General features: G+C 43.3%; 1 protein-coding gene across 50 annotated transcripts in view; it reads left to right on the top strand.

Moving 5' to 3' along the window:
• Window positions 1-17,684, top strand: part of ANK3 (ankyrin 3) — a 712,348-nt gene that overhangs the window by 522,610 nt on the left and 172,054 nt on the right. For all 50 annotated transcript variants that reach the window (XM_089314884.1, XM_089314922.1, XM_089314920.1 and 47 more), the window contains one exon: window positions 3,537-3,635. In XM_089314884.1, coding sequence (XP_089171010.1) covers window positions 3,537-3,635 — 99 coding nt within the window. The remainder of the gene's footprint in view (window positions 1-3,536; window positions 3,636-17,684) is intronic.

Below are 17,684 nucleotides of genomic sequence, written 5' to 3'. Positions count from 1 at the left end.
TGTACTCTTTTGATGTATTAGGATTCTATAATTCTTCTACTTGCTTAGAGAATGGACAGGTAGCACTAGGCCTTGGGCATAGTAGGGCATAATGTATTTTTATTTTTATTTATTTATTTTTGACAGGCAGAGTGGACAGTGAGAGAGAGAGAAAGGTCTTCCTTTGCCGTTGGTTCACCCTCCAGTGGCCGCCGCGGCTGGCGCGCTGCGACCGGCGCACTGCGCCTATCCAAAGGCAGGAGCCAGGTGCTTCTCCTGGTCTCCCATGGGGTGCAGGGCCCAAGCACTTGGGCCATCCTCCACTGCACTCCCTGGCCACAGCAGAGAGCTGGCCTGGAAGAGGGGCAACCGGGACAGAATCCGGTGCCCCGACCAGGACTAGAACCCTGTGTGCCAGCGCCGCAAGGCAGAGGATTAGCCTACTGAGCCATGGCGCCAGCCTGTATTTTTATTAACCAAGAAATCAGAATACAAACAGTCCATTTAGTAGTCTGACTGTATTGCTTTCATTTTGATTTCTTCCAAGTTGCAGGGAATGAAAAAGTGTGCAGGTCAGTTAGCAGCTCCCCTGGGCAGAGACAGGAAGCAGTAGTCTTTCTACAGAGACATTCTGCCCCCAGCCCAGAAGTACCACAGCAAGAGGGTCTGGAAACCAGAAATCAGACCCTGACTCTAATTAACTGCTTCTTAATCTATAAAATTACTATTATAAATCACTATTATTATAAAATTACTTAACCCATAAAATTACTATGCTTCATTTTATTTATCATATGGGGTTAATGTTTATCCTGTCTGGCAGGATTGTTGCGAGAGTAAAATGCCATCAGAGGAGAGTAAGCCCTTTACAACACTCAAATGCCTTAGAAACATGAAGCATTCCTCTGGGAAGGGTGGGGGAGTGTAGAAAAATGTGTGGGTGAGGAATCTGAGGTGTCCTTTTGACACGTGCATGTCCACAATGTGAGAGAGCACATCAATATGAAAGACAGCAGAATTAGGAGGAGATCTTCCTCTTACTAAAATTAGCGTGATGGGATGAAGGTTAATTAAGTCCTTCTCAATCAGGCAAGGGTGCATTTTTAAAGGGAAGTAGTGTGTGCGAGATCTTACACACACTGGGGAGTCGCGAGTCTCGTTTCCCACTGGTGCCCGGGGAGCTCACCTGTGTTTGGAGCACTCCTAATGTGACACCCACCATGCTGCCTCAGCTCTAGAGCACATCCGCTGAGCGGTTTGGGCACTGGAGCAACCCACACTTGCAATTGGAAAACACAGCAGAGCCAGAGAGAATCCCAGTGCCGTCACAAAGGTTATTTCCCTCTGCCACCTTTCATTCACACAGCAGAGTAGTCCTCTGCAAAGAGGAGCAGAGCACGCACAGTGCAAGGTAGAGTTTGGTCTCCTCTTTTGCAACCTGTGATTCGCAGCAGAAACCTTCAGCCATGGCTGTTAGGTCTGAGCAGGGGTCGGTGAATTGCTGCCTGCAAGCCAAATCCAAGCTGCTGCCTGTTTTTGTAAGTGAAATTATATTGCAGCACAGCCACTGCCATTGCTTTACATATTGTGTGTGGCTGCTTTTGTGTTGCTATGGCAGACTTGAGTGGATGCATCAGACACTATTTGCCATCTGGCCCGTAGCAGAGAGTTCGCGTGTCCCTGGTCTAGAGCAATAATGCCAGTTTTTTCTCCCCTCCCCATAGGCATTACTAAGACAAATTTGTTTTATTCTGGTCTCTCTTTTTCTTTGATTTAATGAATTAGTCACTGCTTTATATTTTGTATCTGAGAATAATGAGACTAATTCTTGATTATTATATGAGAATAATTGTGAATTTGTATTTCAGCATATTAATGAGAGAAAAAGAATGCACCTTCTCTCCATTTGGGGGAGAATGGGCAGTTGTCAAAAAACATTTCACTAGAAAAGTTTCCAGAAGAGAGAAGTGGCGAAATGCTATGGTAACAGTCCATGAGGATGCAATGAGTCAGACCCGGATTATGAAAAATTCTTCATGAAAAAGGACCCAGTTTTCTTTAATAAAAATAGACATGGATGAGTTAGTGGAGTTGTGGAGATTGAAAGAGACTTAAAGAACCTTTCAACCTACTGCAATATGTGGGCCTACAAATTTGAACAGCCAAGCTAAGATAGTTGGAGACGATGAAAGAATCTAAACATAGGTGGAGGTGAAGGTGCTATTTTATTATATTTTATTGTCTTCCTTATGATAATGGTATTGTGGTTTCTTTGACGTAGGCATATCTGTTAGAGGTAATCAGTCGCAGTTTCAATGATGAAATACATGATGGCTGAGAGTTGCTTTCTCCTTAAGCTCCTACAGCAAAAAAAGAAGCAAACGAGTCTGGCGGTTTAGATCGATAATACTGGCAAAAGGTCAATATTTTTGGAACCAGGCTGAGGGCACTTGCAGTTCATATAGTTTTCACTTAGACTTCATGTATGTATGCAATTTTTCCTTATAAAGTATTTTTCCCTAAATTCATATGTGTTAAGTATTGAAAAGTCAAATCCTGGTGCTGTCAGCCATGTCTGCATCTGTTAAATGGGGATTGTAGGTCAGATTGTATACAGCTTTCTGAGGGCTATGAGCATGAAATGAGACGGTGGAGAGTTTAGCACAATCCCTGACAACAGGAGGACATCTGTCCCTGGTTGCTGTTGTCCCTGTCATCAAGCTATCACTGTATAATGAGTCTAGTTTGTTTAGGATGTGATCGACCTTTGTGAATAACAGAGCTTAAACCTGTATTGCTGCACAAAGATGTGATTTTTCCCCCCAAGATATATGTACTCCAAAGCAGTCTGGAAGCCATCATAGCCCCTGTAAGATACATGGCGGGGACAAGAGTGGTGGCCTACCATGGAAATCAGGAACACAGTTGGAATGTCAGATCCATGTAACAATTTGGCTCTTCCATGAGAGTAGGTTTTATTTCGTTTTCTTTTAATCACGGTTTTCTGTAAGCTGGGTAACTCATGCCAGTCCACTTATTTACCCAGCATGAGCCTGGAAAGACAGAGGACTGTGTTGGATTTGACAGATTTCCCCATTTGAGTTGCCATTGTCTCTCTTTAAGAACCTGATGCTCCTACTGAACCCAGGGGAGGCTCAGTCACAGGACACTCCTGTAAGTCAGTGTGCCCTTATCCAGCCACTGTGAGTCAACTGCTCATTAGCCAGTGTGTATCACACAGAGTTACAGGAAAACACAGGGACTTAAAAATGCAGGATTTTAAAGCAAAACAAAAACATTTCATCCATCAGTTACTTTGAGTGGTTGAAATTAACTCGTCTTCCCCTACAGACTGGTACCCTTAAATTCACCATTTTTTGAGTGTCCCAAGGAAAATTATTTTCTGCGAGAACTGTTGGGAAGCATATTATTCATAATAGCTTTTTTTAAAAAAGGAAAATATTGGGAATGTGTTAGGGGACGTTGAGGAAGCAATGTTTTAATTAAACTGAGTGATATCAAACCTGTGCTCTTTTTTTTTTCCTGTTCTTCTACAGAATGACATCACTCCTTTACATGTGGCTTCAAAAAGAGGAAATGCAAATATGGTAAAGCTGTTGCTTGATCGAGGAGCTAAAATCGATGCCAAAACCAGGGTAAGAGCACAATTCACGTCCATGCTGATGCTTATTTTCAGGGTATGCAAATACTTTCCCAGATACCTTTACTGGTTTGACCCTGGCTTTGTCTTTGTTGCCTTTATTTCATGACTGCTACATTCATTCTTCATAAAATGGGGTGACAACCCCCAGTTATAAATCTTCAATGTGTATTTAAATAGTGCCTGTTTTTAATTAAAGCAACAAGACTTAAGATGTAGGATTCTTATTGAGTTCAATTTCAAGAATCACTACTTGGTACTGCAAGATGAGCTCTGTGGTCCCTTTGATACTAAAACTGATAGTATCCAATTTAAAAACAAATTTGTCTACCTGTATGTACTGTTGGTAAGAATGTGTAATGGTGTAGCCACTATGGAAAAGAAAATGTGGAGGTATGTCAAAAAAATTAAAAATAGAACTGTATCACTAAGCAGTCCCACTTCTCGGATACATCCCCAACAATCAAGTGGGGGATCCCATGATGCTTACACACCCATCTTCATGGCAACGTTATTCACAATAGCAAGAGGTGGGAGCAGCACACATATCCATTGATGGATGCATAAATTTTAAAGTGTAGTATAAAATGTGGTATATGGAGCAAGAATTCAGCAGTTAAAATGCCTGCATCCCATATCAGAGTAGCTGGGTTCAACTCCCATCTCTGGCTCCTGCCACCAGCTTCCTGACAATTCAGACCCTACGGAACAGTGGTAAAGGCTCAAGTAATGGGTTCCTGCTATGCACATGGGAGATCTGGGTTGCATTCCAGTTCCCAGCTTTGACTCTCACCTAGCCCTGAGCATTGCAGACATTTGGAGAGTGAATAAGTGATGGGGGCACAACACATTCTCTCTTCCAAATTAATAAATATTTTTTAAAAATATAGTATAAACAAATGATGGAATATTATTCAACCTTTAAAAAGTAGGAAGGTGTGTTTTAAGTTGTGACATCCATGAACCTGAGTACATTATGCTGAGTGGACTATGCCAGTCACAACAGGACAAATATTGTCTGATTCCATTTATATAAGATGTCCAGAGCAGTCCACATCTTAAGAACAGAAACTAGAATGGTGGTTGTCGGGGGTTGGGAGAAGGACATGGGGAGTTGGCCTTCAAAGGGCACAGGTTTTCAGTTGTATAAGATGAGCACCTTACAGAGGTCTTTTATGCTACAATATCAGTGTAGTTAACACTTCTGAAGTGCACGCTAAAAACAATTATGAGGAAAGATTTTATGCGTATTTTATCACATTTAATTTTTTAAAGGTTTATATATTTTTAAATGAAAGACAGAATGACAGAAAGGAGGAGAGAGTGCATGAGAGAGAGAGAGCTCTTCCACCTGCTGATTTACTTCTCAAATACCTGCAACAGCTGGGGCAAGGCTGGCTGAAGCCAGGAGCAGGAACTTCATCCGGGTCTCCCATGTGGATGGCAGCAACCCAAGTACTTGGGCCATCATCTGCTGCTTCCCAGGAGTATTGGCAGGAAGCCAGGTCAGAAGCAGAACTTGACCCCAGGCACTCCAGTATGTGATGTGGGCATCCCAAGCAGTGGCTTACCCTGCTACACAACATACCCACTTCTCAACTTTTTTTATTAAGAAACTTTTAAAACTCACAAATCTTTCTAGCTGGGTGCTTATGGCCTGTTGCTGATTCTGTGAGACGCATTTACCAAAGGTAAAAAACTGAGACTTAGGATTTCATTTAATCCCAGATTCTGTGCTTAGCTGGTTGACTTAGGTAGTCTCTTTAACATTTGTGCTTCTAATTTCTCTATCTAAAAGAAAATAGCACTTTGATTTACTACCACATTTGTTATTCATTGCACTTATTCACTCAACCAGTAACTGATGTCTGCTGTGGGCCAAACCCAGCAGGTGAAAGATCAAGACCACGTTTTCCCTGCCTTCATAAAGCTGATGGGCTAGTTTGTCTTCTGTACCCTGATCCCAATGCAGTCCAGTGACAGGTGTATGGGTTGAGACTCAAACTTCCTTTTTCCAGAGTATTGTACCAGAACACCATGTGAGCACCTTAAAAGAAACACAGTTTCTAGAGAGGAGAAGTGAAGGTGAAGGTTGACCCCTGATGGAGCATCTGGCAGGGAAGTAAATTGAGTAGAGGTCTGATTGGACTGACTTTGCTTTGCTTCCATAAGAAGTAATTGTTGGTCTGTAGGGAATGCTAGCACTTCACGTATACGGCAGGAGTTCTCTGCTAAGCACAAGCCATGGACAGAGGTTGTAAGGAATAAAGAGTAGAGATGCATTGCTCATGCCACTGAATTATCACATGGAGGTGAATGGTTCTTTGCAAATAGAGGACATCTTTGTGAAGGGAAATTAGGGACACAAGAGTCAAGCAAGACAGACAGACTTGAGTAGATGCCTGGGTGTGCAACCGGGGGGTTAATGCGTATATGGATTAGAAATCACCTTATTTCCCACTCCCTGGATACAGACACCAGTCTCCAGAAGCAAGATGACCTGTCAGTCATTTTGCACCATTTATCAAAGACATGCTGAATTGGCTACAATAGACAGAGGAAAGAGTATGTGGGAAGTCCAGGCCCCATCTTGGGGGCGGGGGGGTGTGCCTACTAGTCACATAGGAGGGCTAGAAAGAAACCCTAGGGATTCCTCTGGGAGAAAGTATCTTTTCTGAAACGAGGTGCACAGGCAACTTGATTTCTGAGCCGCTTTCCTCCCCAGTCAGAGGGCTGTCTTGTCTCCAGCGAAGACACAGACTCCTTTGTTCTCCCATTCAGTGTTGACTTGGGTTTCTTCTCTTGAGTATTATGTGAATGACATGTGGATGGCAGGGAAAGACTTGGAAAACCCAAGGACGGAAAGATCTGCCATTCTCCTGTTCTGCGTGGAGTGGGCTGGGGGAAGGGTGTCATTGGTGCACAGACTGAATTCCTGGTGGACTCGACGGAGGAAAGTGCCGTGTATTCTCCAGACAGGTGAACTACGTTGTGTTCTCTGCACCAGAGCTTCTCTTCTCTCTAATGAAATGAAGAGTAGTGATTGGGTGTTGTGGGTGAGACGGAGGGAGGGAGGGAGCCGAAATGTCAGGAGGCCATATGGGGGCAACTCTCAAAGCAGAGGGTAGCATTTTTCATAGAAAGTTTCACTGCCCAACCCATTGGTTTTCCAGAAGATAGATACGGCTGTCTCCCCAGCCACCTCCCACCGAGGACCTCTCACTGCTGTGGCTACCTTGTTGCATTCCAGAAACGGACCTGGGACCCATCAGCCCCCCAAGTTTAGAGACAGAAAAACATCTCTGAACCTTGCTCAGAGGCCAGCACTGCAAGGACCTCTTCTCTTTGGCTTCATTCCCCACATAATCAGGATGACCTAATAAGGATGAAGTTTAAAAAAAAGACTCTATTATTTTTAAAGATTTATTTGAAAGGCAGATTTACAGAGAGGCAGAGAGAGTCTTTCATCCACTGGTTCACTCCCCATATGGCCGCAACAGCTGCAGCTGGATCAATCTGAGGCCAGGAGCCAGGAACATCTTCCTGGTCTTCTATGCGGGTGCAGGGGCCCAAGGACTTGGGCCATCTTCCGCCAATTTCGCAGGCCATCGCAGAGAGCTGGATAAGAAGTGGAGTGGCTGAGTTTGAAACCAGTGCCCATATGGTGCCTTACCCCCTGTGCCACAGTGCCAGCCCCAAAAGAGACTCTTTCATTCAAGTAAGCAAACTTGAATTAATTGTGGACAGAGTAATGTAGGTAGGATACGAGCAAGATCTTACCAGCTGGAAAAACAGTGAATAAGAGTGAATTTTATTTTATTTAGTGTCTGAGTTCTGGTCTCAAGTATGGCCAGCAGTGGTGACATTGTGGCCTGAGAAAAGTTCACCCTCCTGAGTCGTCATGGTTTCCTCCCCAGTATGAGTAGGGGCGTTGGTCCTAATGAACTAAGAAACCTCTCAACTGGAAGAGCACTGGATATTGTGGCTTTGAAAATAATTAGTGGGGCAGACATTTGGCCTCATGGTTAAAACACAGGTTAGGGCACCCACCTGTGTCACACATCAGAGTCCAGGTTCAGTGTCAAGTTCCTGATTGCAGTTTTATGCTAACACAGACCCTGGGACACAGTCATGGAGGCTCAAGTAGTTGTGTTCCTGCTACCCCTGTGGGAGACTGGATTGAGTTCCTGATTCATGGCTTTGGACTTGCCTGGCCATGGCCATGGCCATAGCAGGCTTTTAGGAGGAAACCAAGAGATGGAAGTGCGCTCTCTCTGTGTGTGTGTGTGTGTGTGTGTGTGTGTGTGTGTGTGTGTGCTTCTCAGATAATTTCCAAATAAGAATAATATCTGTAAAAGTCAAGGTGATTGGCTGGCGTCTGTAGAACTCCACAAAGCCTTGTTTCTGCTCAGCTCATTTGAAGGAAGCTTTTCCTATTTTCCCAGCCCAATAATGCTGACTAATATCACCTGGCTTGTTAACAGATGTTCCTGTTGATAGCCAAGTGCAAGTATGTACTGTATTTTTGAAATAAAGTTGGCAAATATGCTGAGCTATAAATACATATTAAGGCAAATTTTTCAATCTGGACTGTATGCAGTATCCTAATTTTAAAATAACTTGTGAAATTTGTTTATTTTTCAACAAGCTCTGTTTCTTTATAGACTAAAATGTGTTGCCAAGCATGGCCTGCTGTTTCTTTCCCCTGAATTCTTGCTAGCGTTGAAGGAAGAGACTGCAGTGGACGGTGCCTTGTCATTTTCATTTTGCTTTGTATCAGTTTATAGCCCAATCAGAGACTCAAGGTGGATGCTAACCCAGAACCATTTTAAGAGTTGGATTTTCTAATGCTATTCCCTAACTGTGCCTCATCTAATAATAGTACTTCAGAAAACTGCAGCGTTCCAGGATGTACATTCGGAACCATACTGATTCCCAAATGCTGCTCTAACTTCTCCCACTGCCAGCCTTCCTAACAAGGTGCTGCCGCCTCCATCCATTAATTAAACATTGTGTGCAGTGCTACACCTCATGCTGAGATGCATGTCCCACCCTGGTGTCTGTGGCACTTAGCATACACAGCAGACTTCTAGGCTCATATGGATATTTGGTGAGTGTATTGAAATAAGATGTTCCTTTGATGTCATATTTGTCAGATGCCTTAATTTGTCTCTTCATACAGGTCCTGTAATAATATTTTTTATCCTTGAAATTACTGTCATCCAATTCATTTATAAAAATAAAGAGGTGTTTTTGTACTGGTAGGTGGGGATTTTCAGAGTAGCACCCACTACCAGTTGTTAAATTCTTATTATTTTGTGAAGTTATCAGGGGAGACTTGGATGCCCGGTAATTTTAATCCACACTTACCTAGAAATACAGCAGCTTCTATTTCTCAGATTAAATACTAAGAAAAAGTAAATACTGATACTCAATTTTGCTTTTCATCATATATCCAGAATTGTCTTGATTAAAAATAAATCTCTGAAGAAAATGTTAAAAGTAAATATTTTGAAGTCAGTCTGCTCTAAGAGAAATTTCTAAAACCTTCCTCCTGAGAGTTCTAGGGTAGCTGTGTTGCTATGAGCATTTGACATAGTGCAAAAGACTCTAGTTTCCACATTAATTAAGATGAACTTGAAAATATTTTCCATGCCATGCCACACAGATATTCAAATTTTCTGTCACAGATACTATAAATACAATTGAAAGTATTTGTTTAGATTAAAATAAGGACATAAAGGGGTGGGCATTCATTGAGCCGAGCAATTAAGACACTGGTTAAGAAGCCCACGTGCCATGTTGGACGACCTTGATTCAGTTTCTGCCTCTAACTCCTGACTCCACCTTCCTGCTAATGCAGACCCTGGGAGGCAGCAGGAGCGATTTGATTCCTGCCACCCATGTGGAAGGCCAAGATTGGGTTCCCAATTGGAGCCCTTGCCCAGTCGCAATGTTGTGGGCATTTGGAGAAAGAACAAGCTGACGGCAGCGCGCTCTCAAATGAACACATTCTTTAAAAATTTAATGAAAGAAGTAATCATGTAGTGTTATTTAGCTTCCAACCATCACGATGATACTTTTGAAGAAAACAGGATTTTGACAGTCACAAAGGGTTTTGGGAACATGGAAGGAGTCTTTCTTTGCCCCCTCTCCTAATGATCTTTACCGTGATGGAAACCTTATTTCTCTTGCCAAATTAGAGATCTGAAAGTAGTGGGTAAATGCCATATGTCAGGTTTTCTTGAAGAATCTACAAAGCAGGCTCAGACAGTTATTATTTTAGTTAAGTGCCTTGTGCTGGTGCTCAGAAAGTAATTAAATTTTTCTCCTATTTTCTCTTAATGTGTGTTGGTAAAGGTCACATGTTTTAGATAACATCAGCTAGGCACACAAGGAATCCATAGTTGTCAGCTATAAATATCTTTAATTATCCCCTATTCCCAAGTATAAATAAATCATTATTTTTAAACGGTGAGGCTGAAGTTGAGTTTTTTTTAACCTATAGCATCTTATAAGAGCTATACAAAACCTTTACATATTTAAATCATATTTATAGTGCCAACTGAAAAGTAAAGAACTCTTTGTCCATAAGGATACTTCATAAAATGGCATATGATAGAAACATAAAATAAGATGATGTGGTGTGCAGACGTCACATTTCCTGTTTTTATTCAAATGTGTGAGAGTTATCCAAGTAATGCTGGAGCACTTGGATTAGACGTAACTTCCTGCTGATAAAAGGGATAAACTCTGAACCAAATCAAGCCCCTACAAGTTCCAGACTCTGAAGAACATACCATTCATAGTATCTAGTAGGTGATTTTAAAGTTCCTAAACAAAGAAAAGAAAAAATATGACCTGCAGTCAAAAGAAAAGTCAGATAATAGAAATAGACTCGTAGATGACTGCTGCTAATCTAGCTTCCTGCTCATGAGCATCCTGGGAGGCAGCAGATGATGGCTCAGTCCCTGCCACCCAAGTGGGAGTACCAGATGGAGTTTTGGGCTACTGGCTTTGACAGTAGGCATTTGAGGAGTGAACCTGCAGGTAGAAGATCTCTCTCTCTCTCTCTCTTTCCTTCTCCTTCTCTCTCTTGTCTCTGTCTTTCAAATAAAATAAACTCTTAAAAATATATATATAACTAGATTTTTAAAACAAAATAGACCATTTCAGATAATAAGATAATCAAAAGTTAGATTGTTATTGTCAGAGCCATGCTAACTGAAATACTAAAGGAATGTTTTACATATAAGGGAAATAATGCCAGATGAAAATTTAAGAGCTAAATTAATAAGTATGTGGGTAAGTGTAAAAACTATTTTTCTTTTCAAGTTCTTTCAAGTTCAATTGTTAGAACAAAAATAATTATTTATAATGGTTATAGAAATATATGATATTCATAGCACAAAAGATAAAATTATGTAATTGAAATGAAAATATAAGATTCTCATGTATGAAATTATATGTAATTCAATATATAATATATGATAATACAAGTATAGAATAGTCTATAATGTATAATATTATTTATACTGTGGTAACTTACGGATATATAGCATAATCCTTAGGACAATCACTTCTCCTCCCCGCAAAATAGACGGAGCCAAAAAGTCAGGGAGGAGACAGCCAGTGAGACCTGATTCAATAGTTAAATTACTTGCTGGTACTCAACCTAAAGAAAAGTAAGGAAGCAGGGACAAAGAAACAGTGGCAGATTACAAAACAAATAGCACAGTGGTGTGTTACAGTCTAACAAAGAAAACAATTTGTGGGGAGCAGCCCGGACTGGACTGAGTTACTGGAATTAAGACTTATTCTATGCATCTGCTCTCCCACAATATGGCGCTGGGAGAGAAGTAAACAGCTTCCGCACAGCTGCCTCCAGTTCAGCTAATAAACTGTAGGACTTGCTCCTGATTGGAGGAGAGCAGCGTACTCGGCGTGTGGGCAGCCGAGTTAGGATTGGCGGAGGAGGACTATAAAGGAGGAGAGAGACGGCATGCACCAGGAACATCTAAGGGGAACACCTGTGCAGCCCCGAGAAAGCCGGCCAGCGGTGTGCCGCTCCCCTGCGGAAGTGGGGAATGCGGCCAGGGGGAACTGCCCTTCCACGGAGGTGGAAGGGATAGTAGCCAACCCGGGAAGAACCAGCAGCAAACCCGGGGAGGGCCGAGCAGACGAAAGAACAGCGCAGGGTCCTGTGTTGCTCCTCCATGAAGAGGGGGAGCGACATAATGGTGCCGTGACTCGGATAGGAAACCTAGGACGGATAGGAAACCTAGGACGGATAGGAAACCTGACTCGGATAGGAAACTTAGGACAGATATGAAACTCAGGAGGGAAGAAACGGGAGGAACTGGGAAAATACCGGAGAGAGAGACTAGCAAAGAGCCTAGGTGCCGGAAGAAGCTATTGAAAGCCTAGGCATAGACTCGGATACGGACTACGGGGGGAAGCTGGGAGAAATCTCTAAGGTCGAAAGCGAAAGTGAAAGTTAGAACAAACAGACTCGGACGCGGACTGTGGGGAGAGGCCAGAAAGTGAAAGCTAGAACAAACAGACTTGGATGCGGACTGTGGGGAGAGGCCAGGAGAAATGAGGGAGGAGTATTGTTGGAAGAAAACTTAAGGAAACATACCGGGTAGAGAAAAGTGTTAGGGAAATTGAAGCCGCGGGGGGCAGGCCAAGGCGGAAACGAAAGCCACTTTGGGATTCTCAAGTTAGCCCGGGAATGGGGGGTGAAAAGTTGAAACCAGAAGCTGAAACGTAAGCCAGATTGGGATCCGTCTGATTAGCCCGGGGAGCAAAGGACGGGAAGCCAAACCGTGGGGCGGAGACGTAAGCTGGGTTGAATTCGCCAGGCTAGCCCGGGGAACTTAGATTGAATGCTAGTGGCGGACACGTAAGCTACGCTGTGTGACTCGTGGAGGCTGCCGCGCGCAGACAGAGCGTGCGGGGCTCAAGTACATAGGGAACGCGGGGCTGGCGCGAGGCCGTGGTTCAGACGCGAAAGGGTTAAGTGCGAGACCCCGGAGTGTGCGCACAAAGCCGAGCCGCGCAGATGAGAGAGACGCGGGCTGAAGCGGCTCAGCCGGAAAGCTGCCGAGAAGCAGCCTCGGGGCGGGCGCAGCCGGGAAGCCGCGGGGATAAGAGAAACAGAAGTTTAGAAGTAAAATGAGAGAAATAGGAATGCTGGAAGATAGAAGTAAAATGGGAGAAATAGGAATGCCCGGAGATAGAGAAATAGAGAAATAGAAAGGCCTCCCCTCAACATGGCAATGAGAAAGCTTGGATTCGGTTTGCCTGATTAAGTGAGGCGATGAGCACCTGCGGCGGCTAGCAGCTTATGCGCCGCAGGTCACCGAAGACAGGCACGAATTAACATCAGTAAGGCCTCCCCACAATACAACAATTAGGAGGCTTGGATTCGGTCTGCCTGATTAAGGCGGTAAGCACCAGCAAGCAGCTCGACCAGAGTATGAGCTGCAGGTCACCGAAGATAGGCACGAACCAACACTAATAAGTCTCCCCCACAATACGGCAATGAGAAGGCTTGGATTCGGTCTGCCTGATTAAGGCGGTAAGCGCCAGCAGGCGGCTCGACCAGAGTATGAGCCGCAGGTCACCGAACACAGGCACGCATCAGCGCCTAAAAACCTCCTCACAACATGGCGAAGAGAGGACCCGGATTCGGTTTGCCTGATTGATAGGACTTGTAAGAACCTGTGGCAACTCTAGCAAGTAGAGCAGAGTGTGTGCCGCGGGACACCGAAGACAGGCGCGTATCAACGCCAAAAAATAAAAAGAAAGGGGGATCTGTGGGGAGCAGCCCGGACTGGACTGAGTTACTGGAATTAAGACTTATTCTGTGCATCTGCTCTCCCACAATATGGCTCTGGGAGAGAAGTAAACAGCTTCCGCACAGCTGCCTCCAGTTCAGCTAATAAACTGTAGGACTTGCTCCTGATTGGAGGAGAGCAGCGTACTCGGCGTGTGGGCAGCCGAGTTAGGATTGGCGGAGGAGGACTATAAAGGAGGAGAGAGACGGCATGCACCAGGAACATCTAAGGGGAACATCTAAAGGAACATCTAAGGGGAACACCTGTGCAGCCCCGAGAAAGCCGGCCAGCGGTGTGCCGCTCCCCTGCGGAAGTGGGGAATGCGGCCAGGGGGAACTGCCCTTCCACGGAGGTGGAAGGGATAGTAGCCAACCCGGGAAGAACCAGCAGCAAACCCGGGGAGGGCCGAGCAGACGAAAGAACAGCGCAGGGTCCTGTGTTGCTCCTCCATGAAGAGGGGGAGCGACAACAATTGTTTACAAGTAGCCTTTAGTTAAATGTTAATCATGTAGAATGTATAAAATAGACCATAAAAAGGAGTTAAAAACATGTTTCTCACTCCTACAAATAAATGGCAGATATAAATTCTTGATAAAAGAATGCTGGATGCCTGTTTTTTGTAATTTTTTTTGGAAGCGATTTCTCAGCCCAGTAGGGGGAGTCCAATCCTTTAATCGGAGGCAAGGCTGAGTGTAAGGTCTGATTCCAGTCATTTTGTTGCCATGTGACCTTGGTTAGGTACACAAATCCCCTGGAGCTGCTTTCTCATCTATAAATGGAATTACTGATGCTCTTCTCACGGACTTGTTCTAAGATGAAATAAGATCACAAATACAAAGTTACTTGGAACTCGTGAGGCATTCAGAAAGCATTATTTCACTTCCTGTTAGACCAACTCTATAACTGTTTAACACATACAAAATGAGAAAACAGAATTTTTAGTCAAGATACCAACAAGAGAATAGCGTTGTTCTTGACTATAATTGATTCCCTTTAATTTTTCTTTGGCTGTCATTATAATTCTATTGTGCACAAAGTCTACATTTTATTTCATTTTTATTAAATATTTCATCCTGCTTTACATCCTCAATATATTATCTACCATTCTCTTTGCTTGACTTCCTTTAACTTTTCTACAGTGAGTTGGTGTTTTTGCTTAGGAAGAAGAAAAGAAAGGGACTCAGAGAATACAAATCAAAATAACTGTGTCACTTCTTGAAAATTTCTCCCTAGTCATGAATTTGTGTCACTTTAGTATTGGCTTTCAGCATGTTTGACTTATTAAGGACATATTCTGGATTCATATTCCTAGGTGTGATACTTTCATGTCCTGCTCCCTGCTTTTCAGAAAAATCAGACCTGAACAAAAGTCTTTTGACCTTCATGTTTGCAATGCTTTGCTCTTGGCTGACACAAGGGAGCACTCTGTCCAGGCAGTAGAGTGCAGTTGCCCACCTCACTAATAAGATTACTGTCACTGAGATGAAATATGAGATCTAGACTAGCCAGTTTGTTGTTGCTCCAGAATTCTGCCCAAGGGAAACTTGTTCATTATGTTAGTGCTTTCAAAATCAAGGAGATTGGAAAAAAATTACTAAGCTTGTGCAATTTCCTTTCCCTCCCCTAATGTTACTATGGCAACTCAGCATCCGTTCCTCACTCCTTCTCTCTCGCCCAACTGCATATGTTGCCTTTCTTGAGGCAGCTGCCCTTGACTCCCAAAATTGCTTTCATGAAACATTTTCAACTGTTGTATGCAGTTGAACTGCCTTTTGGTCCGGGACCCATGCTAAGTGACACTGTATATTAATTCAGACTTTCTAGGGATTGGGAACAAGGAAGAATCCTTATTTTGTATTAAAAGCATTGCTCTAAGTTTAGGGAAAGGAGTATACCAGTTCACTGCTGTGTGGCAAAGCACAGTATCTGCTGTAACTCTTATTAAGCTTATAGTGTTCTGAATAAGAAAAGGGGAAAATCTTATTAGTACAAAGTCTAAGAAGCTTGAATTACATTCTTTAATCAAATCTCAATTTACAAGTCACTTATGTTGAGAATTTTAGTTTTCTGGAAAGATTTTAATAGTGCTTCTGAAGTAGACAAAGGAGGTCTACTCAAACAAAAAGGATCATTAGGAAAGGAATTTTCAACCAACTACTAGAAAATATTTTCAAAAGATTAGCCTAAGAACACCCATTCCTTGACTCACTCTGTCTGCTTACACATTAATGCTTATTAAGCAACTTGCATAGACATGGTACTAATTTACTTCCTCTTTGAGATTCAATTATCCTCTAACTTATCCTTGGAGATAGACTAGCAGTTAAGGAAAAAATTATTCCTGACACTTGTTAAAGGAACAGTAAGGTAGACTTTATTCAAGGGAGGCGACTACAGTGGAGTGTTGTAGCAGAGGAGAGAGATAGGACTTGGCTCAGCATACAACCAGGATAGGTGGAAGTTTATAGATGAGGAGCCAGCTGCGGGTCAGTGGTTGGAAAATTACTAAGAGAAAACATCAAGGGAATGGGCGATTCTAGTAAAATTACTTGTTAAGATTATTGCAGAAGGCAGGCCAGGGTGATGAGATACAGAGGGTGAGGGATGAGGAATTTGATCAGATATTGTAGGAGGGGGATTCTCATTACACTGACCCACCAATGTTCTTACTAAAACTCGATTAAATAGAGACTAGCACTGGGAATTCCAAAGCTCAAGGTCCAGTAAAGAAGAGAATTCGGAGAATCCCACCTAGGGTTAGGTCAAGGGAGAGTCTTTGTCGCTAGTTAAGATGACAATGTGGGCCCACAAAGAACTCAAATACTAGGGAAAAAGTGACAGGTTCCCCCAAAGAGGAGGGGAGACAAGGCAGGAATTCTAGGGGTAGAAAGATCACATCTAGTTTGGGGAAAGGCTTCAAAGAAACGTACTGTGAGGCAGTAAGATTGGATCTTGAAACAAGTGGGAAGAGAGAACTCTGTGCAGGTAAGACAAGCAAAGAGGGAAATGGAAGGCTGCGAGTACTAGCTGCCCAGAGTTTGTTCATTGAAGTGGAAATGAAGGGAATAAGGAAAGGCCAAGTTGAACCTAGTGCTGTAAGGACCGACCTTAGGAGACTTTAAATGTTAACCTAAGGAATGCAGATTTGACTGAGGAATGAATGATCCTGTCCCTAAGGACCTTTGTGACCTGGGGGGGGGGGGGGGGGTGTTGTACTGAAAGCCCCACCTCAGGAAAGTGCACACCAGCCTCAAAGCCAAAGATGTGAGTTCAACGTTTGTGATTACTTTAAAAAAATAAAAATAAAAAACGGTATAAAGTAAAGCAGATATAAAGTAAAAGCAAGGCCTGCTTAATTTCCTTTTTTCCCCTGTTTTTGGTTTTATACTTCATTAAGTGTGAATTGTTCAATGGCAGAAGCTTTCCAGTCTTACTGTGGATCAGCTGGTCTTGATTGGATCTTCATGAGTGTAAAACCGTGCTGCTAATTAAAGATCTTGATTAACTCCAAGTCCGGGGTTCCCACTGACCTGTGAATGTCCCAGTAGCTGGGCTGACATTGCGCATGAAGCCGGGCAGTCGTGACAAGTTGTACAGCTTCCTGATGAGGCAGCTCTGCTGCCGGGATTTTGGCTATTTGAAAAGTCCTACACCTTTGAAAAGTGACAGAACAAACTTGGAGAAGACCCAAAGGATCTGTGTTAAAAATACCACCAGGGAAGCGGCACTGGAGAGAGCTGTGCTTCAGGGGGCCCTGTGCCGTTCAGCTGGAGCTGATGACCTTCACCTTGGGAGAGAGTTGATTTTCTCATTGAAGCAAGGTGATGAGAGCAGCAGTGACTAGAACACTAGCACGTCACGGGTTTCCCACTGATGACGAATGTCACCTTTCTGCTCTGGGTCTTTAGATCCTACGTGTTTTTACTAATCACTAGAGATCAGAGGTAGCAGCTTCAGGATTGAGCCAAAGGAAGGCTAGGAGTGGCTGGAAGTTGGAGCAGAAAGACTTTGTCTAAACCATCCCTTGATTGTGTTGCACCATCAGCAGCAGTAACTCCAGCCTGATTCTGACTGTAACCTGCGCCACCTTGGATGAGCAATTTCACCTCCTTGAATCATCATTATGGCAGTAATCGTGAGGATAAAATGATATAATGTCTTGAACAGGATTCAGAATAATACAAGAAAGAAGAAAAGAGCAG

Source organism: Oryctolagus cuniculus, chromosome 15 (genome assembly GCF_051225735.1).
Source record: "Oryctolagus cuniculus isolate XC-2025 breed Fujian yellow rabbit chromosome 15, ASM5122573v1, whole genome shotgun sequence".
NCBI classification, from domain to species: Eukaryota; Metazoa; Chordata; class Mammalia; order Lagomorpha; family Leporidae; genus Oryctolagus; species Oryctolagus cuniculus.
Note: the sequence above shows the minus strand (reverse complement) of the source record. Positions and strands in the feature narration are given on the sequence as shown.